At 38.4% G+C, this 24,516-nt stretch overlaps 1 protein-coding gene and 1 long non-coding RNA gene across 6 annotated transcripts in view; one reads left to right on the forward strand and one right to left on the reverse strand.

Moving 5' to 3' along the window:
• The window catches only part of LOC134655722 (protein doublesex-like), a 261,764-nt gene that overhangs the window by 87,078 nt on the left and 150,170 nt on the right, over nt 1-24,516 (forward strand). The window contains exons 4-5 of one of the 5 annotated variants that reach the window (XR_010097457.1): nt 505-558; nt 1,393-1,428. The exons of 1 other annotated variant lie outside the window; for it this stretch is intronic. Coding sequence is in view for 1 of the 4 variants with exons in the window: in XM_063511186.1 (XP_063367256.1) it covers nt 505-558; nt 1,290-1,323 (88 nt within the window). In the remaining 3 variants the exon portion in view is untranslated. Of the gene's footprint in view, nt 1-504; nt 559-1,289; nt 1,561-24,516 lie in introns of those variants that run through there. 3 more of the 5 variants (XR_010097458.1, XR_010097456.1, XM_063511186.1) reach the window with 3 other exon arrangements.
• The window catches only part of LOC134655765 (uncharacterized), a 64,367-nt gene continuing 62,665 nt past the window's right edge, over nt 22,815-24,516 (reverse strand). Inside the window, exon 3 of the long non-coding RNA XR_010097460.1 lies at nt 22,815-22,829. This is a non-coding gene — a long non-coding RNA (uncharacterized LOC134655765). The remainder of the gene's footprint in view (nt 22,830-24,516) is intronic.

Here is a 24,516-nt window from a genome sequence, read left to right on the forward strand (position 1 = left end):
TAAACTTGGCAATATCCACTTAAAAACATCTTTTGACAGTTTGTTAAATGGTAGGTACCTTCATATATCGCTTCATATCCTATTATAAAAAATAAACAATCAGAAAAATAATAACCTGTTGGAAGTCGGTGTCAAATTAGATAAATACATAGCAACAAAGTGGCTAATAAAATATATATAGTAATATAATTATATATTTATATTTATAAGTATATAATAGGTAGGTACACTTGCAGTCTTGCACCAAACTATATTTTCATTGCACACAAACATATCATTCATAAGTTAACAGTTATCACTTATCATGTTTCATATACTTATCTAAATATCATACGTAAACAAAATAACCAAAATTCGACAAGAAACTTACCAACTACTTCATATTTTCACACACGTTTCCGTTTTGAAGCTTTTTTTAACTTATGTTTTTTTTTGTTTAAATCGATATGTTAGTTTTTTTTTTTTGCTTTTGCGAATGTTGTATAATGTTTTTGTTAATTTCAGCTCCATTTCGGATGGCGATGAAAAACGCCCACCGCCACCTAAGCAAGTTTCAAAGTAAGGTTCCATTTAAATCATCCAACAATCGTTAGAAACACACAAAAAGAAACCTAAATCCCCGTTCCGAAACTGACCTATGATTTTACACACACTTAGACCGACTTTGCAACGTTTTACCACCTTTTTTCTTTATATTTTATTCAGTATTAGTATTATTTTGGACCCTGTCAGTGATAATAGTATCAGGTCCCTAGCGATTGTTACTGGGACAAGGTACGAAATGGTACGGAAATTAAATTCTTTGACTGTACAATCTATCTTTGGGTATCAACAGAGCCATATGTTGATATTTACTGTTGATTATTTAGCGGTAGGCCCTCTGGTAACCGTGAAGGGAATCGGTGATTACTTCGTCTTAATAAAATATTACGTGTTATTGAGGTTTGAAGGGAAAGGAACAACCTTTTTCGTGTTAACGATGATTTCGCCTTATCGAGGTTCCACTGTATTATAAATAACTTTCATTTATAAACTTTGTAGGTAATTGATAAGAAATATGAGTCACGCTTACGTCGCTTGACGTTACGTGTAGTAGCGTAGCTCGCCGTTTACAAACAATGTACCGAGGCTACAACGTTGCAAGTTCGGTCCACACAACACAATGTGTCATAACACATTAACAACAATGTTACACACCCACACATACAAATTTGCCAAGTTGATAAAAGAGCGGTGTGTCAGCCGACGAATCAGACATCACTAACCCAGTCGTGATTTCATTCCCACAGTGACCGGACGAAGGTGGAGAAATTCGAAATTTAAAAAAGTGACCACATTTTATTTATAGTGATGTGCAAGTGTAACAATTTTTATTTTGTTTTTCTTTTGTAGGAAAATGCTGAGCGAAATTAATAATTTTAGTGGTGTGCTATCGTCATCGATGAAGTTGTTTTGCGAATGATACTATGTTTTTCAAGTGCTGTGTTATGTGGACTGTGCGGTGACTGTACCTGTATATAAGCTTCGATGGACATTATGTCTTACAAATGGGATCTCATGGTAAGTGCTAGCATTACAACTTAACTAAGCGAATTCCTTTGACTCTTAAGTCACGAACCTACGGCCGCCATACAAACTTAGTTCGCTCTCATTTTAAAACAACATTCTGAAATATCATGACATTTGATATGAAACATATACCTATGTCTGGTACTAGTTTTCGTTGCTAGAAATAGTAATAAAAATAAATTAGAGCGAGTAAAAAAGTTCTACTTACGAGCGGCATTTTTGCGGCGAGTTTCATGTGACTAAGTTATTAGTTTGTACGCTTAACGTTGCAAGCGTCAGCGTCAAGGTAATTCGCAGTGTTTTTTCGTACGTAAGTCTACGTTAAAGCCTTATTTAAATTAACAAACGTGACAACGCGATAAGACAGTTGACTTGACAAAGCAAGCAAGTTAAGGCCGTATGCTTGTTTGCTAGGTAGGTACTGTCAAATTAATCAGGTATGAGTCGCTTTCGTCGCCAATCTACTTAGAACAACAACGCGTTTTCTCTTTTAATTATCATGACAACATCTATATTGTAATTTACAGATATTTTTTGCATATTTACTTTAAAAAGTTGAAGTTGTGCTTCTGTCACATTTCTTATTTTTCAGGTACCTATTTGAATAAACGTTGTGACAATTTATCTGATCACTAGGTTACATTAAAATTTTAAAAACGTAAAGATATTAAAGAGTCATTCGATGGAACTTGCTAACTATGTAAACATAAGGCACTAGTAAATTGACATTCAGAGACAATTTTAATATGGCGGTTTGTATACATAGTTAGCAAGTTCCATAGAATAATAATATCATCCAAAACGGTATAAAAAAACTCATTTTTTTAGGGTTCCGTACCCAAAGGGTAAAAACGGGACCCTATTACTAAGACTCCGCTGTCCGTCCGTCCGTCCGTCCGTCTGTCACCAGGCTGTATCTCACGAACCGTGATAGCTAGACAGTTGAAATTTTTACAGATGATGTATTTCTGTTGCCGCTATAACAACAAATACTAAAAACAGAATAAAATAAAGATTTAAGTGGGGCTCCCATACAACAAACGTGATTTTTGACCGAAGTTAAGCAACGTCGGGCGGGGTCAGTACTTGGATGGGTGACCGTTTTTTTGTTTGTTTTGCTCTATTTTTTGTTGATGGTGCGGACTGCGGAACCCTCCGTGCGCGAGTCCGACTCGCACTTGGCCGGTTTTTTTTTTCAAATGTTGTGTATAAAATACTTGTAGTCTCTATTAGTATTTTTTCCTTAAGTACCTACGTAGCATTTATAAGGTGACAATGGATAGGCTTTGAATTGAGGATTTCTTATAAGTTTAACTCTTTAACAGACCATTTAAAGGGTTAAACGTGAAACTAAATTGCACCCGTCCCATCCGGGGTAGGTTTATAATAATTATAATATATTTATGTTCGTGTTTATACTACTTAGTACTACTAACTTAACAAATAACAAGCTACTTATATGAAACAATGTTGGAAACCGACGATAACCGGCGCTATTAAAATTATTACGCGCACAAATACCGTTATAAGTAATATATTTACGACTAAGCAACAAATAAAAACTTATAATTGCGATCATAGCAGTTAATTAGCAGTGAATTAATTAAATTATGGGTTGCCTGATGTTTTTTGCAAATTGCAAAAAAATGGTACTCAACTTGCTTGTGGTGACATGCAATTAAATATAAAATACCTTTATGAATAACAGAGATGAAGTATTGTTTTATGTTTCGTAAAAAAATACAACATAATATTACAAATATCTCACATTATTGCAGGTGACTTTCTCAAAAAGTCACCTGCAATAATATAAGACTCTTCGAAGGGCGCAAAAGGGCGTTTTTTTTGTTTTCAAATTTGGGATTTTTTATGTTATTTCTACTCAGAATCACGAGCTCTTTCTATCCTAATAGGAGAAAAAAAAGTGTCCCATAATTTCCATACATTTTTCGATCTTTCCATTCTGCGACCGCCATACAAAGTCTATGAAAAATGGTGACGTAATGGAAATAAAAACCTTAGGACACTTTTTTTCTCCTATTAGGATAGAAAGAGCTCGTGATTCTGAGTAGAAATAACATAAAAAATCCGAAATTTAAAAAAGCGGCCAAGTGCGAGTCGGACTATTCGGTGTTCCGTATTTAGGCGATTTATGACGTATTAAAAAAAACTACTTACTAGATCTCGTTCAAACCAATTTTCGGTGGAAGTTTACACGGTAATGTACATCATATATTTTTTTTAGTTTTATCATTCTGTTATTTTAGAAGTTACAGGGGGGGGGGGGACACACATTTTACCACTTTGGAAGTGTCTCTCGCGCAAACTATTCAGTTTAGAAAAAAATGATATTAGAAACCTCAATATCATTTTTGAAGACCTATCCATAGATAGTATAGTATAGGTTTGATGAAAAAAAAATTTGAGTTTCAGTTCTAAGTATAGGGAACCCCAAAAATTTATTGTTTTTTTTTCTATTTTTGTGTGAAAATCTTACTGCGGTTCACAGAATACATCTACTTACCAAGTTTCAACAGTATAGTTCTTATAGTTTCGGAGAAAAGTGACTGTGACATACACGGACAGACGGACAGACAGACAGACAGACATGACGAATCTATAAGGGTTCCGTTTTTTGCCATTTGGCTACGGAACCCTAAAAAAAGTGTAGGGGACAACAAAAAAAAAACGCCCAAAAATATATGACTCGCTCTTATGGCTCTACAAATAAGATCGTATCAGATAGTTTTGCGCCCTTCGTTGTGTAACATATTATTGCAGGTGACTGTACCTACTTTTCTTATAGGAAATAGCATGATGTATCGTATGCCAAAAAACCAGAACTACATCATAATTTTCAATTTTTATACTTGATTTCACTGGTTCACACCCACACGCAAAAGCTACGGACCGTAGAATTGATCAACAATAACTCATATATATTATTATTATGATTATGAATCTGAATGCTACCGATGCGTAACTTTCAATCGCTAGCACTCCATATAGTGCATATGGATTTTTAGGTGGTAGTTTTCCTTTTTAACAAGCTTTTATTAGGTCGACCTGTATGTAACTATGTAACATGTAATGGAATCTAAGGTAACTAATTTAACCATCTTCCAAGGATCGTAGCGTCATGAAAATTGGCAGCTGTATGTAGTTCTGATGACAATACAATAATATGGTACTGTCGAACTGATCTGATAATGGAGACAGGAGGTGGCCATAGGAACTCTGTGATGAAACAACGCAAACTAATTGTGTTAGGGGTTTTTAGAATTGTCTCGATGAGTATTAGTTGTCTGTCGTAAGAAAAGTACAGTCAGCGATAAAAGCTTGTACCAAAAATTAAATTTTTGCCAAAAACTTATTAACATAAAGATGCAGGGGGACAATTTCGACTGCGCTACGGGAAATTTGTACTAATCGCAATACATATAAGTATCCCCATAAGACCCACCATAGAAAGTTTTCCAATTTTTTATTTGAATCTTGTTCTATAAAGGTTTCGTCACACAGGCGCGTTTTCCGGGCGGGGCGTGAGCGGGGCGCACCCTGGGCGCACCGCTTTTACATATAAAACGCTCACGGCTGCTCACACAGAACAAGATGTTCTGTGGCAGGGTCCCGTTGTTTCCCATAAAGTTTTAAGTCGTAATGCATTGTTTGTCATATTATCATTAGTCAAAAACTGAAACCGTTAACATTTCGTTAGGTTATGCTATAGATAGGTTAGGTTAGGTTTGTTTTATGGCAATCCTGAAAATTGACGCGTTTCTGAACCAAATGAATTATGACTAACAAAAATTCGGGCAAACAATACATTATGGCTTAAAACTATTTGGGAAACAATAGAGACCCGTTCTGTGGCCGCTCACGTCCCGCCCGAAAAAGGCGGTTGTGTGACGGAACCTTAAGTAAATTGGACCGAATTTCGTTTGTTTTAAAACGCAATTAAATAATAGAAATGCTGCTTTATTTGTTTCATGGAAGGTTCAAATTGGATTGCAACGAATATGTACATTTTGATGTACATTTAGACTCACAAGGATATTCCATGTTTTACATTATTAACTAGTGCCACATATGTCCAGATAGCGAAAAACGGTTTTTAACAACACTTACACAATTTTGACTGTACATATTAGCATAAAAGATGACTAACGCTAGAACGGTCAGGATCCGGGCCGAGGCGTCACACACATCGTTTTCTATAGAGAGCTTCACGTGATCACCGATCACCCGGTATAGCTAACGTAGTGTCGGATGCCTCGGCCCAGACTCGGACCGTTCTAGCGTGAGTCATTGTTAATGCTATTATATACGCTACAGCGAACATCGAAAATCGTAATCCATCTGTCTCTATCTGTCTTTAAACACCAATTCATAGACGAGCATAAGCAAATACCATTTTTTCGATGCTCACTAGCCCGTTCCGTCACCGACCATACCCGTAGCGTGCCATGCACGGACCGTCAAAAATTGTCGGCGAGGATATTTTGCCAGTGCCGAAACGCTCCGTGCATGGCACACAACGTTGCCAGAACGGTGCGTGCAGGCGGCGAAACGGTGAGCATACGGGTTATAACCGCGTATGGTGACCGTTCTAAGCCCGTTATAAACGCTTTGCCATATTTCTTGCTTGCTCTTGCCAGTCTAATACCGTCAGTTTTACAAGACGCACGTTAATTGGAATATTAAAATGGATGACGAAAAGTAATAGTCTGAAAATACGAATTTTTTAACAATTCAAATAATTTTCATGTCCAAATTATTCGATACTCTTCCTAAAATCTGGCTCACGCGAAAACACAGATGAAACTACGAATAGACGGATGCTACGGGGATGATAGGCGGATGATACACGGATACTACGGTCACTAAGCCCGTTATGCACGAATATGAAACGATGTGGACACGGTGTAGTGGGCATAGTAGTCCGTGTCGCGTTACATTCCGTGCTTGATACGTTCATAGCACGGTCATGGTATGATACGGTGTAGTGGGCAGAGACCTTAAACAGTCAAGAAGCTTATGTTTTTAAGCACAAGGTATATTATCGCTTGTCTATAAGGGCGATATGTAATTGTTTACTTGCGGCACTAATAGGGATTTAGTGCCATAAGTAAACAATTATATATCGCATATATATAGGGCTTTGATAATAATTTACAACCTTTCTCTTGTTAGGGCCACCCCATACTAGGGTCGTATCGCGTGAGCGTCGGTGTCCAGATATTGGAGTTATAATAAATACATTGTCAAATGTCCCTCACGACACGACATTAAAAGCAAATTAAAACAATCATGAAATTAATTTAGGTCGTAGAATAAACTATACCAAATAGGTAACATTGTGCTATTATAGAGGTACAGACAGATATAACTTTCTTAGTGGAGCTTGTATACCTAGTAATAACCGTTAACATTTCATTTTATGCTAAACTATAAAGCTATGAGTGAAACAATTTTACAACAGTTCATTTACTACATGTCACTGTTTTATTAGATTCAGACAAGGACAGACAGAAAACAATAATTAAAGATGCTTTTTTTTCAAACAAGTTATGTCCGCCGCATCGCCGGTGTGAATTCGGACTATGCGATCTTAAGGGGGTGGACTTCTGAAAATATATTGTCCGATCCGATTTTGGATGTCGGATACGACCACAAAGAAGTCAAATTTAAAAGTGCCATTTTGTATTTGTTTGTCCATTTAATTAATAATTAGTGTTCAAAATAAAGCGTTAACTGAAATAAAATTACTACGCCATAGCGGCTGTTTATTTTTTCAGGGGTCGATATCTGATTGGACAGAGTGAAAACGCTGTTAGGGTGTTGAAAATTTTGATAATGCAACAGACATATAGATAGACAGAGTAACTTTCGTACTTACTTCACTTGCTCAGCGACCCAAAAAGTATCATGGCCTCCGACGCAAGAGAGCGCCACTCTGCCCTATTATGCGCCACTTCACGCCGGGGTCCCGTTGTTTCTCATAAAGTTTTAAGTCATAATGTATTGTTTGTCATATTATCATTAGTCATAAAACTGAAACCGTTAACATATCAGGATTTTCGTTAGGTTATCCTATAGATAGGTTAGGTTAGGTTTGTTTTATGGCAACCCTGAAAAGTGACACGTTTCTGAACCTAAAGAATTATGACTAACGAAAATTCGGGCAAACAATACATTATGGCTTAAAACTATTTGGGAAACAATAGAGACCCCTTTACGCCGGTTGGGTATTCCGAGTGCGGACAGGTCTTTTAGGGCTTCGTCACTCCAGCGGTACCTGGGACGCCCAGACGGACGTTTTCCGCCCGGGCGCCCCACATACGCACTTCTCACAGCACGATCCTCTCCCATCCTCTCCAGGTGACCGAGCCAGCGGAGTTTCTCTTATATTATTATACAGCACATATTTATTAATCACATAAATCAAATCTTTATTTACAATTGTATTTTACTGATCCAAACGAAATCCCAGGATCTCATTTGCCGTTTATTTTCTAAACTAGCCTTTGCCCGCGACTTCGTCTGCGTGGAGTTAGGGTTAGCTTGTTTTTTATCCAATCTGCTTTTTATCGATTCCCCATATAAACTTCCACCCCCCTTTTCACCCCCTTAAAAGGTGATTTATGTGATAAAAACTACCCTAGGTCCTTCCCCGGGACTCAAATTCTCTCCATACCAAATTACAACTAAATCGGTTCAGCGGTTTAAGCGTGAAGAGGTAACAGACAGACAGACAGACACACTTTCGCATTTATAATATTAGTATGGATTAGCCACTTACTACACTTGACTTTTTAAACAATAATTGCTTTTAAATTATTGAAAACGACAACAAGCCTCATCAAGCCCAAAAATCATAAATCGGGTGCACTGTACCACAATGAGCAGCCTTAAACTTTTATAATATACAATTAAGGATTGTAAAAATGTTAAATCGTACCTTTTAATGGTCCAAGTTGTAAAACTGCAATAATACCGTGTGGTGCAGACTTCGCAGAAATGCGATAAAAAATTGCAATTTATGTTATGGCCCGTAGTCTTGTTAGTTTTGTGTTGCAAGTTGTTATCCCTACTTAATATTATAAATGAAGGGGAAATAACATGTCTAGTTACTTTAGTAACATTTTGAGTAATCGCGATTTTAAAACTTGGAACAATGTATGTTAATTCCGTGCCCAGGTTTTTTTAACTAAAAAAAAAGCGCGCAAACTATTCAGTTTAGAAAAAAATGATATTAGAAACCTCAATATCATTTTTGAAGACCTATCCATAGATACCCCACACGTATGGGTCTGATGAAAAAAAAATTTTTGAGTTCCAGTTCGAAGTATGGGGAACCCCAAAAATTTATTGTTTTTTTTCTATTTTTGTGTGAAAATCTTAATGCGGTTCACAGAATACATCTACTTACCAAGTTTCAACAGTATAGTTCTTATAGTTTCGGAGAAAAGTGGCTGTGACATACGGACGGACAGACAGACGGACAGACGGACAGACAGACAGACAGACATGACGAATCTATAAGGGTTCCGTTTTTTGCCATTTGGCTACGGAACCCTAAAAAGGCGTGTTGCATATATTGTACAGTGGTAGCAAAAAAAAATTTTCTGACTAAATTTTCTGAAGTGACTAGACATGTTCTTACCGTGAACCCTTCAAATTTTGATTTGATAATATCTCATTCAATGTACACTAATTCATAATGACTTATTATACGTAATTACGTAGGTATATAAAAATACAATTGAGCATATTGATCGTACCTAATTTAGTTTTTCCTAATTCGGACATCATAGACATCGGTTAAAGTTAAACTACATCAAAATTTAGTTAAGTAAGTATAAATATGTTTATGACACAACGTCGTACCTCTATATTATACCTTATATATTCTTTATTTATTTATCTTCTCAGTTTAGGTTCTTTATAACATGAATATAAAAGTAAAATATAAAAACACTTACAAAACAATAAAAAATACATATAAACACATTATAAAAAACCTAACCTAGGGTGCCGCCAGCAGCGGGGCAAGGCCCAAGCTGCCGGTGGTCAGGGCCGCAGAGAGAGGAACCGGCGGACTATCCGCGCCATGTCCAAGATCACCGCCTTCTGCATCTGGCCCTTGATCCAACCACCTAGCGAGAGTCTCTCAAGATGTTGGTCGAGCCTCTTCGCTATTAGACCGTTCGCTGAAACAACTATCGGGACAATGATCGTCGAATCAACATCCCACATGGCGGTTATTTCGTGAGCCAAGTCTAGGTACTTACTGGACTTATATATTATTATTATAGCCATTGACAATTAGATAGAGATGAGTGGAAGAGAGGGTGACCTTTGCCCAGCAGTGGGACACCATAGGCTAAAGATCGATACGAATACTCCCAATAAATGGTAGTTGTAACTGACGGAAGGACCTTGCCTTAACTCTGATACATTGTTTCATATCCTATCGAAGCATTCCAATTAAGACAACAGAATCGTAAAAGTTAATTACCCGCCGTGGCCGCCATATTGCTATGCTTTAAATGTTAACAATTCTTCAACCAATCAGCGACGTACGCGCTCGTAAAAATTACATTACTGCCTAGAAAACTGTGCCGGTAATGTGAACATTGCGATGATAGTTGAACGTGTCTGGAGTTAGTGCGTTTCTGAAATGTGCGATTTGTGGGCGTTTAATGGGTTAGTTGTAATGTTTTAAACGTTATATTGAACGTAGAATGGCACAAAAAGAGACTGCATCTATCCTTGTTTATCTAGCTGCTAAAAGGGACAGAGAAACTACATACTACCTTTTCCTGTCCCTCTTAGCAGAAAGTGTTTTAAAAAGGATAGAATAACCTCAAAAAAGATTTTTTTATATGCCTTTTTTTGGTGGTGGCTTAGGTTCGTGTGACTCTTAAGCTCTTAAATGGCGCAGTAGTAAACAATACTTGTACTTAGCACAATATATTTGTACTAACCGCAACTCTGATTACCCGTATCCCCCATAGCCTGCCTGCCTGCCTGTGCATTTGTTTGCGCATAGCGCATTTGCTTGCGGTTGGTCGCACATAGATGATGACATTATATAGATATGATGATAGATGAATAACAAATATGGTTATAAGTGTGTAAAGGTCCCGGTCCCGAATCGTCGGTCGAATTTACAATTCCGGGGTACAAGCCCGCTGCTCTACAAACGGAGCTACCAGACTTACCCGTTTATAGCGGATAGATACATACATACATACATACATAATTATAATCACGCTTATTTCCCGGAGGGGTAGGCAGATACCACGGATTTTCACTTGCTACGATTCTGACGGGTATCTTTCGCTTCCTTCACTTTCATAACACGTCCTCATACACGCTCGCCGGTTTAGGGTGCTCTAGATATGTCAAGGCTTGAAAGGCCATGGCCTCTCTTCAGGATTTCCCCGATCTGATCAGAGAAAGTCCGCCGAGTTTCCGCCCTTCCAACTCCCGCGTCTACTTCTCCCTTATACACTCTCTTTGTTTATAACGGATATTTCTACCAAATACTTAATATGCGCCTAGCTAATAGCTAGTTTGTGCCGTGTGGTGGCCGGCTTTAGAATAGCGCCAACCCTCACATGGGATAAGGGTGTCGTACGAGGCGACTAAGTCCACAAACGAAGCAAAAAGTTGTTTCGTCATAGGGGAGATGGACCTCTTAGCATTGGCTTGCAATCCATCTAGGAGAAGGATACTCCAAAATTAAATCCCGGAATGGAGTTACCGTAAGGCGCGAGTAGGGTCCAACCAGAAATAAGCGGCAGATTCCTGCAGCCGACCTGCCTCCACACGTATTGGCTCGCCTTTCCTGTGGGTTAAGACAGTGAAGCCGAGAGGGTAATGCAGGTGCTGGGCATCCCTGCGTTTCCTTAATTCCGTCCCAGGCGGTGTTAAGTCTGGAGAGGTCATTGTCTCTCCGATTTGCACCATAAATTGTCTGCAATAGACGCAAAAGGCCAATGGAGGAATAGCTAGTTTATACACCCATGCAAATGTTAAATTATGTAAAATGAGAAAGGAACGTAACAATCAGGTGATCAGTAAGTTATCATGCATGATTACATGAAATACCTAATGGAAAGTTGTTTACTACTGGATCGAATAAAAAGTGCCTTTGTATTCTAACGGCAACCAACGACACCCTATTTGGTGCCTGCAATAAAGGCAATCAATACGGCCACTTGGGCACCAAAAACATTTTAAAAGGAAACTTAAGTTTATTAAAAATAAAACTATTAAAACGGATTATAATATCGCGTATATTGAATTTAAACCACATCCCGACACACCACAGCCCTTTATAGCGTTCGTGGTAACTTTATTATTTTTACTATTTTTAGTTAAGATTGAATCTCCTATGATCATACGTTTTGAGATATGACTGTATTGCAGGCAGGCGGCGGATTATCGGTATGAGTATAGGCAGGGACTAGTAAATGTTCAAGACGAACAACCTTCTTAGTTCCTCGAGGTCCCCAAATGTCAAATAGTGCGAGAGAAAAAGAGACCTTTAATTAACATACATACCAAATTTCAACACTCTTCTAGAGATTTCGAGGTTAGTCCTAATCCGATTGTGCTTTTTGTAAAACAACGCGTTCCGCGCCTTCCTTGTCACTATTTATCATTTTAGCTTTATACGTATACAATCTGTCACTTACTGATTTTATTCGTTTTTTTGGCCGCTGTGTATAAGTAGTATTATTTAATCATTTTCATTTCTATCAACTTTATCACGTGTTTTAAATTGATAAAACATTCTTCGTTTCAATTTCAACTACTTATTATTATGTACTTACATGATTAAGTATGATTATGTTGATTACTTATGCGTCTTAGTGCTTGTTCATATACACGTGTAAGTCTAGGGCAATAGGGCATATGTTATCAAAGAAGGTCTTTAGGTCATATTGTGACTGTGGGACTGCTGTACCACATATTATTTACCAAACCCCTTTATCAATGTTGCAAATGTTGCAATTCATTGCAAATCTACCGTAGTTCTCGGGGCAGAGGTGTAGGGTTTGGAGCCGGTGTAGCTTTATTCGACGTTCATAAGCGCATTGTAATTATGCCTACATGAATAAACTATCTTTTATCTTATCTTATCAACCTAACTTTACCGTTGAATGCCGTATTTGGTAATTGTAGTGGTTATGACACTAATTAATAAATTTACAAACCTTATGTTTTATTTCACGCTATTTTCCATAAATATGTTCAACAAAATACAAATGAAAACAACATACGAGTAAAACTAAGTCACTAGCGGCTATGCTATGAGGCCGTTCAACAATTCGCTGGGTGAGAATACGTTTGTGCAGGCACATATGTTTACTATTTATAGTATTAAACAAATATTGTGAATATAGTGGTAATCATGAAATAATAGCACTTTTATTATTGCCATATCCGTTTTTGATGAGTAAATGTTAAACGTACAATGACACAAAAGACACAAAAGTTTTGGATAAGTATGTCACATTTTTGTGATAAGTTTCTGTTAACAGAGTGTGGTTAGTAAAATGCGGATATGGCACAACATTTTTGAAAAATATGCTTTTCCAAAAAACCGATTAGTGTCAATTATAGCATATTTTTTGTTATTTTAGAAATCATTAAAAAACGATTTTGCTCAAAAATGGATATGGCACAAACGTATTCTCAGCCGGCGAATTGTTTTAAAATTATGTTGTTATATCTTTTAATAAAGTACATTTGACATTCAATATCACTTCAATTAATATGTTTCGACTTAATTGCAATATTGCTCTTCGGAACCGTGTTGACCTGAGATAAATAATATCTCTGTTTACAAAGATAGTTTCATTATAACTCATTGTAATATTGCAGTAAGTAGGTACCTACTATAAAATATTAATTATACTTTACGTGTTTGACGGATGTTCTTCAAGGCAAGAATACGAGGAGATAAGATACGACTGTACCAGCTAAATATGTAGTTACAAATATCATCCTGTCAATATTACCCTAATAGCATTTAAATTGCCGGGTTTAGGTGGTTACGGTTACGATGATGGGTCTTATTCGCCTTTCTTGAACCTCGTTGAATACGTTAGCCATGTTGCTCATGGCTCAATTTCCGTGGGGTCGTTTTTGAGGTCTAGTCAGAATTCTATAGTTATTCTAGTCTAGTTCATTGAGTAAAACCTCATGCGGTGCAAACTGCAAACCCTAGGTTTTAAGAGGAAAGGGGAAGGCCGTTTCTTCATACAAACGTAGTCCCCATTTTCCTCTTACATCATGGAAAATATATATTTTTACATAATTGCCAAGCGGACCCCAGGCTCCCATGAGCCGTGGAAAAACGCCGGGACAACGCGAGGAAGATGATTTGATGTATATTAACCGTAGCTATGCCCCTATATTTGACTTTTTTTTACTATTGTAAAAGTTAGCAGCGAAAAACAGATTTCATACAAATTTTTAAATGCTCCTATCTCTTATGATAATAAAAAAAACGAATTAATAAAACGTAGGAGCATAGCTGTGGTTGAAATTAATTGTGTCGATATAATATTTAAAAAAATTGCGTTATAAATGTTCCGTCTATAAATGTGAGTTAATAATGTCGATATATTTTCAATAATGTTAATACCCAGGGAGGAAAATGAGGACTACGTTTGTATGAAAAGGTGCGCTTCCCTCTTAATTACGCGTTTTTAGTCTTACGAAACGCAGAACGGAAGCATTGTACAGTCGCCATCAGGTATATCGAAGCGGCTAAGGCGCTCACCAATATCTGAACCAGGGATGTTGCGGATGCAGATTTTTTGACATCCGCGGATGCGGATGCGGATGCGGATATTTAAAGGCTCACATCCGCGGATGCGGATGCGGATGCGGATGTCAAGATTAGGTACTTAGAAAACGTCAAATATTACATTTTTAGTTTTTTTTTAAACGAAACATTTAGTATTTGAGCAAGAATATAGGTGCGTTATATTTAATAAACAGTAACTTCGCCGACTTTTCTGGATCTAGAGTCTAGACGATTTCGTTATAGGTAATGACGAAATTACCTAGCACTTACGCCGCCGCTAAGACGTTCCTGTACCGCATGAAATGCAGATGCGGATGTTGAAAATAATGCGGAAGTTCCGCGGTTGCGGATGCGGATGCAGATGTTCGCAACATCCCTGATCTGAACACGCCTCTATTGTCAGGGCGTTAGAGTGCGTGTTCAGGTATTGTGAACACCTTGGTCGCTCCGATATATCTGATGGCGACTTACTACGCCCGAAGCCGTCCTGCATGCGCATGCGTTCTGGTCTGTCCTTTAGATTATCTTCAACTTAATTTAACTCTTTACTGTATAGAATACACAAGGATACAAATATGGTACTGAATAGGCAATATAAAAGCGAGCTTTTCCCTTATGGAGCCACAAGAGTACATTTTAGTAGATGAGAATTGATAATGAATGGTAGACAAGTAACAGTAGACTACAGTACGGCTACCATCAGTTTGGCACTGACATAAACGCCGTCGAGAACGTAATTTACTTTCTATACATCTCGCTCGTACTCGCATATTAGTGCAAACGAGATGTATAGAAAGTAAATTACGTTCTCGATAGCGTAAATGTCAGTTTTGATTTTGACATTGTCAGTGACTCATGGTACGGGCTCTGTTCAGTAGACTATAGAAATGTCTATAAAAAAATAAATACAGAAATGCTTCGCTAAATGACCCCAGTAATCCGGACGGCCTCTGCGCGGGCGCGTCGCCTCATAGTTGGCTAAAAAAAACGACTGTTAGTACAGTCAGCAGCAAAAGTTGCTAAGCGAGTGAGGTGTTCAGAATTACCTTGACACGCTCTTATTCTCTTAACAATAAAGTCGCGTCAAGATCATTTTGAACACCTCGCCCGCTTAGCAACTTCTGCTGCTGACTGTACTGAAATTGTTTCGCCAGTGACTAAAAGACCGTGCCCTCAAAATAATGTGCGAAAATGAGAAGCAGTAGAGTAACTAAAGGATTATAGTAATACTAGCGGCCCGTCCCGGCTTCGCATGTGTTAACAAATTATACATAAACCCTCCTCTTGAACCACTCTATCTATTTAAAAAAAACTGCATCAAAATCCGTTGCGTAGTTTTAAAAATCTAAGCATACATAGGGACAGACAGACATCGGGAAGCGACTTTGTTTTACACTATGTAGTGATGTATGTTAATAGGCTTATATAATTATTAATAGTACTGAGGTGACGCAAGATAGAGGAGAATGGAAACGAAAAACATGTTGTGCCGACCCCACATAACGCGGGATCAGGGCAGGAGGATGAGATGTATGTTAATAGGCTAGACTTTGCCAAAAAATCGGCGGCGGCGGCGTGTTTTCGGCGTGAAATCGGCGTGACCTTGACTTTCATGTTTCTTAAGAAAAATCATTAAATTGTTGTTTTTCTTGAAAATTTGATCAATCCAGGTTGCTGGTCAGTGAACTACGTATAGTTTTAAATAGGCTGTGAGTAAAATAGGGTTTGTAAATGAATATAGGATAGGTATAGTATGGCTCTTCTCAGGTGAACTTTTCGCTTCGAACCTTAATCTTTCAAACAAAGGCCATTGTCTTTATAATCGCAAAGCCGCTAGCTCGAGCGTTAGCACGTGCCAGTACAACATTCATATTGAAAAACAACCGGTATTGTCATAGTATTAAGGTTCAAATTTAATGTCACTGATATTCTAGATATTACGTTTTGGTAGTGTAGGACGATAGACCGCCCCGAAGCGATACGGCACTCATATTATTTTGATACTTAGTGTGGTGTTAAAAATGAAACGTAGTTACATATTTATTATATTGTTTTATTTAAATTATTAGCTTGCGGTGGTAAATGTAATAATTTACAAAGGTGCAGCTGCAAGCATTGTTATTTTTTCTTATCTTTAAAATAACGATACCTACTGTGAAATTAGCACCTCTGAAGTGATGCCGACGCACAGTGACAATAAAAACACTGATAAGGATTTGCGACCTGACTACTATTGTTTTGCATAGGTAAATACAATAGGTTTATGAGAAGAGCGGTGTGCAAGATCCGTGTGCATGAGTAGTGGGGCACATTATTTTATCATTTAGCGACCCTAGCGACTATAAGAAAGAAATTGATTATATCTGATTTTTTATGACACGATTTTATCTAGTAGTAAGTACGTAAACTTATTAATCTTAAATTTACATTGTTACCTTAGATTTTGTTATATAACAAATATACAACGCTTTATCATAAATAACCGTGTTTCATTTTTAACACCACACTAAGTATCAAAATAATATGAGTGCCGTATTCGCTTCGGGGCGGTCTATCGTCCTACACTACCAAAACGTAATATCTAGAATATCAGTGACATTAAATTTGAACCTTAATACTATGACGATACCGGTTGTTTTTCAATATGAATGTTGTACTGGCACGTGCTAACGCTCGAGCTAGCGGCTTTGCGATAATAGAGACAATGGCCTTTGTTTGAAAGATTAAGGTTCGAAGCGAAAAGTTCACCTGAGAAGAGCCATACTATATAATAACTTGATTTCCCTAGTAACTGGCTTGCAATAAGGGGTTACCTGGTCCCATTGACCTTCGATCGGTAACCCTCCATTTTCTCATGATTTCCATGGTTTTTCGTATTATTTAAAAATATTGTACTTTAACAAAACAGAAATGCCCTTGAAATTTGGCATAGTGACCATGACATAGTGGACTGCTATGGCTTCCTTTTAATTGTTTTTTTTTGTTGTACAAGCATCAGGCTCAATGCGACGTATCTCCTTTTTCGTTTTTTCATTGCTGAGGATCGCGACCACATGTAATTTGTTTCCATTTCGTGCGGTCATAAGCCTAACTTCACGGTGCAGACTGTCGCAAGCACGATTGCCATTCATTCGGACTAAATTCATGTTTTTCTCCACATCATGCGTTGGATAATATGTCCGAAGAATCTAAGGGCTTACCAGCTCACCCATTGCATGTTGTGAAGAGCTGAGTGGCGATATTGAGCTCTCTGAGAATGGAGGGGTTTGTTCTTCTAGCTGTCCAAGGTACGAGGGGCGTTCAAAATATTCTCGGTATTGATATCTTACGACCTCTTCTAAAATTTCTTTCGTTACTGGCCGCTAAGGTTTATTCATTGACATTAAAAAAAAGTATAATTCGAACCGAGATAGTCTTTTGTTTTTCTGCAATTGCTGAACAAACATGAACATCCTGTGCGAATTGACAATGTTAACTAAATTAGAACATCGATGCGTGATAAAATTCTTGACAAAACAGGGTAAAAATCAAAAAACCATAAAAGAGGAAATGGATTGTGTTTACCGTGAGTCTGCTCCTTCTTTATCTACCATTCAAAAGTGGTCAAGCGAGTTTAAACGCGGAAGGGAGAGTATTGAAGATGACCCTAGACCTGGCCGGCCTGTAGTAGCTACTTCACAAGAAAATATTGATAAAGTGGAAAAACTTATATTGGAAGATGGTCGAGTGAAGGTAAAATCTATAGCACAAGTAACCAATCTCTCTATTGGTACCGTATATGATATTATACATGACCATCTTAATATGTCAAAAGTAAGTGCAAGATGGGTTCCGCGAATGCTGACTCGGCTTCAAAAAGACATGCGTGTAGCTTGTTGTTCCGATTTTATGGACCTGTGCGGTGAAAATCCTGATGAGGTGCTGCAAAGAATAGTTACTGGAGATGAAACCTGGGTTCATCATTATGACCCAGAGAGTAAACAAGAGTCCATGCAGTGGCACATTAAGGGTTCAGCTCATCCCAAGAAGTTCAAGGTCATCCCTTCAGCTGGCAAGGTCATGGCCACGATATTTTGGGATTGTGAAGGAGTATTACTAATCGATTATAAAGAAAAAGGTGTAAATATCACAGGACAGTACTACGCTAACATTCTACGTCAATTAAAGGATGTAATTAAAGAAAAGAGGCGAGGAAAGTTAACCAAAGGTATTCTGCTTCTGCATCAGGGATGTTGCGGATGCAGATTTTTTGACATCCGCGGATGCGGATGCGGATGCGGATTTTTAAAGGCTCACATCCGCGGATGCGGATGCGGATGCGGATGTCAAGATTAAGTACTTAGAAAACGTCAAATATTACATTTTTAGTATTTTTTTTATTAAAAAAACAAACGTTTAGTATTTGAGCAAGAATATAGGTGCGTTATATTTAATAAACAGTAACTTGGCCGACTTTTCTGGATCTAGACGATTTCGTTATAGGTAATGACGAAATTACCTAGCACTTACGCCGCCGCTAAGACGTTCCTGTACCGACTTGTTCAACATCCGCATCCGCATAAGCTCCGCATCGATTTTATGCGGATGCGGATGCGGATGCGGATGTTGAAAATAATGCGGATGTTCCGCGGTTGCGGATGCGGATGCGGATGTTCGCAACATCCCTGTTCTGCATGACAACGCCCCCGTCCATACTGCTCATATTGCCAAGGCAGCTATTGTTGAATGTGGGTTTAAAACTGTTACTCACCCACCGTATAGTCCGGACTTAGCCCCCAGCGACTTCTTTTTGCTCCCCAATCTTAAAAAGGATCTGCGTGGAAATAAATTTTCTGACGATGAAGCATTGAAGGCGGCAGTGGAGGAGCATTTTTACACGAAAGATAAAAAATATTTTTACGAGGGATTAAAAAAAATGATTGATTGATCTTTTAAGTGTATGAACATAGGGGGGGAGTATATTGAAAAATAAAAATATCAAACTTTTCGTACTTGTTTGTTTTCATTCTCATACCGAGAATATTTTGAACACCCCTCGTATAAGCAGCAATCTTCGTTAACACTGCATCTCAAAAGCGCCAACCTTAACCACTTCACACTTTTTGAGGCTCCACATTTCGGCACCATACTGGAATATTGAAAGGACGAGAGCTCGTACCAAGCGTGCTTAAGTTGCACTTCGAATACCTCTGTTCTTCCAGATCTTGTCGAGGTTAGCCATAGCACTCTTAGCCATACTAGCTCTGCGGCGTATCTCGGCGGTGCAACCACCGGCACTGGTTATCAACCCAAGATATTCAAACTAGCTCGCTTTTTCGTAATCGCTTTCCACCTCTCTAGAACTTTCATCTTCAATTTTCTTCAGAAAAGTCGCCATTTCGATGTATTTCTTGTTGTTAATCCCGTCAGGAAGGCGACAATAATAGCACAGTTTGTTACAAGAAGTTTTATACCAAGTCATATTATCATTTTTGTTAGATAGTCTATTATGGAAAGGGCTTATAACTACTACAAAAGTGTTTGGTTAATTGAAAGACTCAGGTGACTGTAACCATAGCATCGAGTGACAACAAAATGTTGCTTTACTCATTTACAGCTTGCACATTTCCGCGGGGCAAGCATTTGCGCTGTTAGCCAGATTGACAGTGAATCTACAGTGTTGTCACTCTGTCTCTCATTTTGTTCTCGACATTTTTGGCACACGACTTTTTATAGGAAACTCAGGGTCTCGAGAGTTTATCGCACATGAATGTTCTCAGATTTTTGCTTGACTCCACTACAATGAGCCCTGTTTTCATTGCCTAGTTAATTGTAAGACTTTTCATCATGGAGCATTCTGTCTTCGTATTGTGAGGCAATGTGAACTCACAATCACAATAAACAGGAATCCTACTTCATAATTATCGCTCTCTCATTTTTGTTGAATACTTTGGATTACTGTTATTTTAATTGTTGTGTCAAATAGTTTGTGCAACTGGCTATTCTGTTTCATTTAATTAATAATGGATGTGTATTTGACAACTGTAACATATATAATACAAAAAATCCATATTGTAATCCAAATACCAACTCGAAATAGCTAATTAACAACACTCAAGGTCACGCCGATTTCACGCCGATCATTTATCGGCGGCGGCGGCGTGGCAAAAAAACCCGGCGGCGGCGGCGCGCCGGCGCGGCGCACACGTCTAGATCAGATTAAAAATTTGTTCATCATCTTCCTCGCGTTGTCCCGGCATTTCTGGCGTGGACACTAGTTTTTAGGAAAGCGACTGCCATCTGTCCTTTTAAGCCAGAGGTTCCCCTATTGGGATTAGTCCGGTTTCCTCGCGATGTTTTCTTTCACCGAAAAGCGACTGGTAAATATCAAATGATATTTCGTACATAAGTTTCGACGAACTCATTGGTACGAGCCGGGGTTTGAACCCGCGACGTCCGGATTGCAAGTCGCACGCTCTTAACGCTAGGCCACCAGCGCTTCTGGATTAAAAATTTGTTCCGTTAAAAAGTTACGCAAACATGTTTACAGACAGACAAACAAACAGGTGAAACGAAGTAACTTGCAATATGCAAATTTTAAAATAGCAATCATGGACTTTGCTTTTACTGCTTAAAACTGGTACTGTAAAAAACTTTATTATTTAACCTTTCTACATCCTTAGTATTGGCGTAAGGCTATAACATACAATGTAGGCCGCGTTCTCTTTCCCTCATAAATAAACTGTGGAAGTGTGAAAGGGACGGCGAGATTTTACGACTTACCAGCGAAGGACTTTATGTTCCATTGATCGTTTTGCTGTGACTAATTTTATAATACCAGTCCTTATAGGCATTCTGAGAAACTATATTAATATTATTTTATTACGTACTTAGATATAATAAGCACGACTTTGTAATATGTATGTAGGTAACATTAGTACTTACAGACAAACAATATTATTTCCTACTTTATAATTAGATAGAAACAATTTTGCTCTGGATACTATGTGTCAATAGAAATGAACTTACTATAAAAAAAATATTGAAATAAAACAAAAAACCGGCAAAGTGCGAGTCGGACTCACGCACGAAGGGTTCCGTACCATTAGGTACTACTAGACTACCTAAAGCCGTGAGGTGGAAGTCACACACAAATATAAAAAAGTTATACCGTAAAAACATGAAGGTGATATATTATTGGCCGGTTCTGTAGCATTAAAGATTGAGATTGAAATAAATGTTTTAACTAAAATATGTCCCTTTTTCATGCAACACTAATGTCCCTTTTTTCGAGGCCGCCACATGTACTTACCTACATACCTAGTTCGTTTAACTGAAGGGTACCTACTAGTGTTGCCAGATCGAAAGGCGCTATTATCGGGAAAACATATAATTTTTTCGGGATTTAAGGACTTAAGTCGGGAAAAAAAAAATCATCGCTCCCTCACCGCACAATCTCTCGCCACGCACGCCCCGCGCGCTCCCTCGACGACAGTTCGGAACTTGAAATCATTGTTTTATAACGTGAACCTGTTTTTCGGGACAATTTGGACTTGGTCGGGAATCGGGAACACATGCAAAAAATCTGGAGAATCCCGCCAAATCCCGACCATCTGGCAACCCTAGTACCTACGTAGGTACCCTTCAGTTAAACGGACATGTAATTAATCAGTGCGGTGACCACCACTCGTCCTGTGTCACACACAAGCTACGAGCTACGCCGGTATAACAGATTTAGATGCACTGGATGTGTTTCATTTCATGCCTAAATAGGAGATAGGTACAAATGAAATATACAGGGTGCCCAGTAATTAATGGATAACCATCTAACCACCAACAGGGCACCTTAATAGGCTGGTCCAGAAAATGCACTTATAGGTCTAGTAAAAGTTTCGTGGTTTTCGAGATAATCGAACTTTTCAGTCATTTTTAGGGTTCCGTAGCCAAATGGCAAAAAACGGAACCCTTATAGATTCGTCATGTCTGTCTGTCCGTCTGTCCGTCTATCTGTCCGTCCGTATGTCACAGCCACTTTTCTCCGAAACTATAAGAACTATACTGTTGAAACTTGGTAAGTAGATGTATTCTGTGAACCGCATTAAGATTTTCACACAAAAATAGAAAAAAAACAATAAATTTTTGGGGTTCCCCATACTTCGAACTGAAACTCAAAAAATTTTTTTTCATCAAACCCATACGTGTGGGGTATCTATGGATAGGTCTTCAAAAATGATATTGAGGTTTCTAATATCATTTTTTTCTAAACTGAATAGTTTGCGCGAGAGACACTTCCAAAGTGGTAAAATGTGTGCCCCCCCCCCTGTAACTTCTAAAATAAGAGAATGATAATACTAAAAAAAATATATGATGTACATTACCATGTAAACTTCCACCGAAAATTGGTTTGAACGAGATCTAGTAAGTAGTTTTTTTTTATGTCATAAATCGCCTAAATACGGAACCCTTCATGGGCGAGTCCGACTCGCACTTGGCCGCTTTTTAATAGCTAGCACCATACTTCAAATTTAGAAAAGTGCGATTATCTCGAAACCCACGAAACTTTTACTATATCTATAAGTGCCTTCTCTGGACCAGCCTAAGGTGCCCTGTCGGTGGTTAGAAGGTTATCCATTAATTACTGGGCACCCTGTATATATTTAAATATAAAAAAGGAAAAGATATTAGTTGTGACGATCACAAAACATGTACGATCATGTACAGACATCAACAGCAATAAAATAAAAATCATTAAGTATGTGTGCATCACGAAATGGACCCAACTCAGCATAGCTATTTATACCTAAAGCTAGGGTTTGCACGACGGATCCGAAATGTATGCAATTATCCGGATCTGGATCCGGATCCGCGGATCTTCCCATACATTTCGGATCCGTCGTGCAAACCTTACCTAAAGCACAGAATAAATAATAGTACTAGGTACAGAAGACTCACTCTCTAACAAAACGCGTCTGTTACGATCAGGACAGATATGGCCGCTAGGTGGCGACAGCGCCACGCGCGGCTTATGGCTAGCCACCAAAATTGGTGTGCAACGGATGTACTTTTAGCTACCTGTAGCAAAGCGACGAAATCGCGGAGTAAGCCACGCCTGCCTAAAGCCAGAGCCAGATATAAGGTGTAACAAAAATAGTGGAGATCCGAGGGCATATTCGGTATCGTGTTCTGATTAGCAAAAAGTAGAAGACATTTTTTTGACCCGAAGTACTTTTTTCTATAGGCAGGTTGTCCAAGTCGGCCAACCCTCCATGCAAAGGTCAAAAAACTTTTCGCCTACTTTTTCCTAATCAGAACACGAAACCGAAATATGCCCTTAAACGGATCCACACTATTTTTTTACACCTTGTTATAGTGACAGGACAGAACCTGACAACTAACCTAACGCAATACGTACAATCGCCATTAGATATATCGGAGCGGCCAACGCGCTCACAAATATCTGAACACGCCTCTATTGTCAAGGCGCTAGAGTGCGTGTACAGATATTTTAGAGCACCTCGGGCGCTCCGATATATCTGATGGCGACTGTACATACATTTATCAGCACGGAAATGGTTGTCGCGCTTTACCCATCGTGACACGAGACACGAGTCACTGACACATGGCACTTGTCAGAAGTGACAGCCAGGGTGATGAAGTGACGGCCATATTCAGCCCTCAGCGGGCGTATAAAGATGGATAGCGTTGTCCATGTGAAAAATAAGAAGGTATCATTTTGTAACATCGTGCGAATAAAAAATATATGTAGTAATTTATCATCACGCTGACAAGTACGACGATAACAAACTAAGTAACTTGTCGCCACGCATTATTTGCAAACTAGGTGCTATAAATCACTAACGTATTCCATGAGTGATTAATAGATGATGTGTAGGAAATATATTGTTTACTTTTCGTAGTTTTATTGCTTTTATTCGTATTGTTAAAAAAATAAGGGCTCATAAAGAGGAGAAGGGCGGAGAAATCCCTTTACGACAGAGCCACCATAAACGTCATTTTGTTTATAAAAATATGATATTTATAATGGCACTTCCACCCTTTGTTTAAAGTTAGTGCAAAAGTATCTTAGACCGACTCTTTCTAATGCGTAGTGTGTGTCTAGCGGAGATCGGTTCGCA

Source organism: Cydia amplana, chromosome 17 (assembly GCF_948474715.1).
Source record: "Cydia amplana chromosome 17, ilCydAmpl1.1, whole genome shotgun sequence".
Taxonomy (NCBI): domain Eukaryota; kingdom Metazoa; phylum Arthropoda; class Insecta; order Lepidoptera; family Tortricidae; genus Cydia; species Cydia amplana.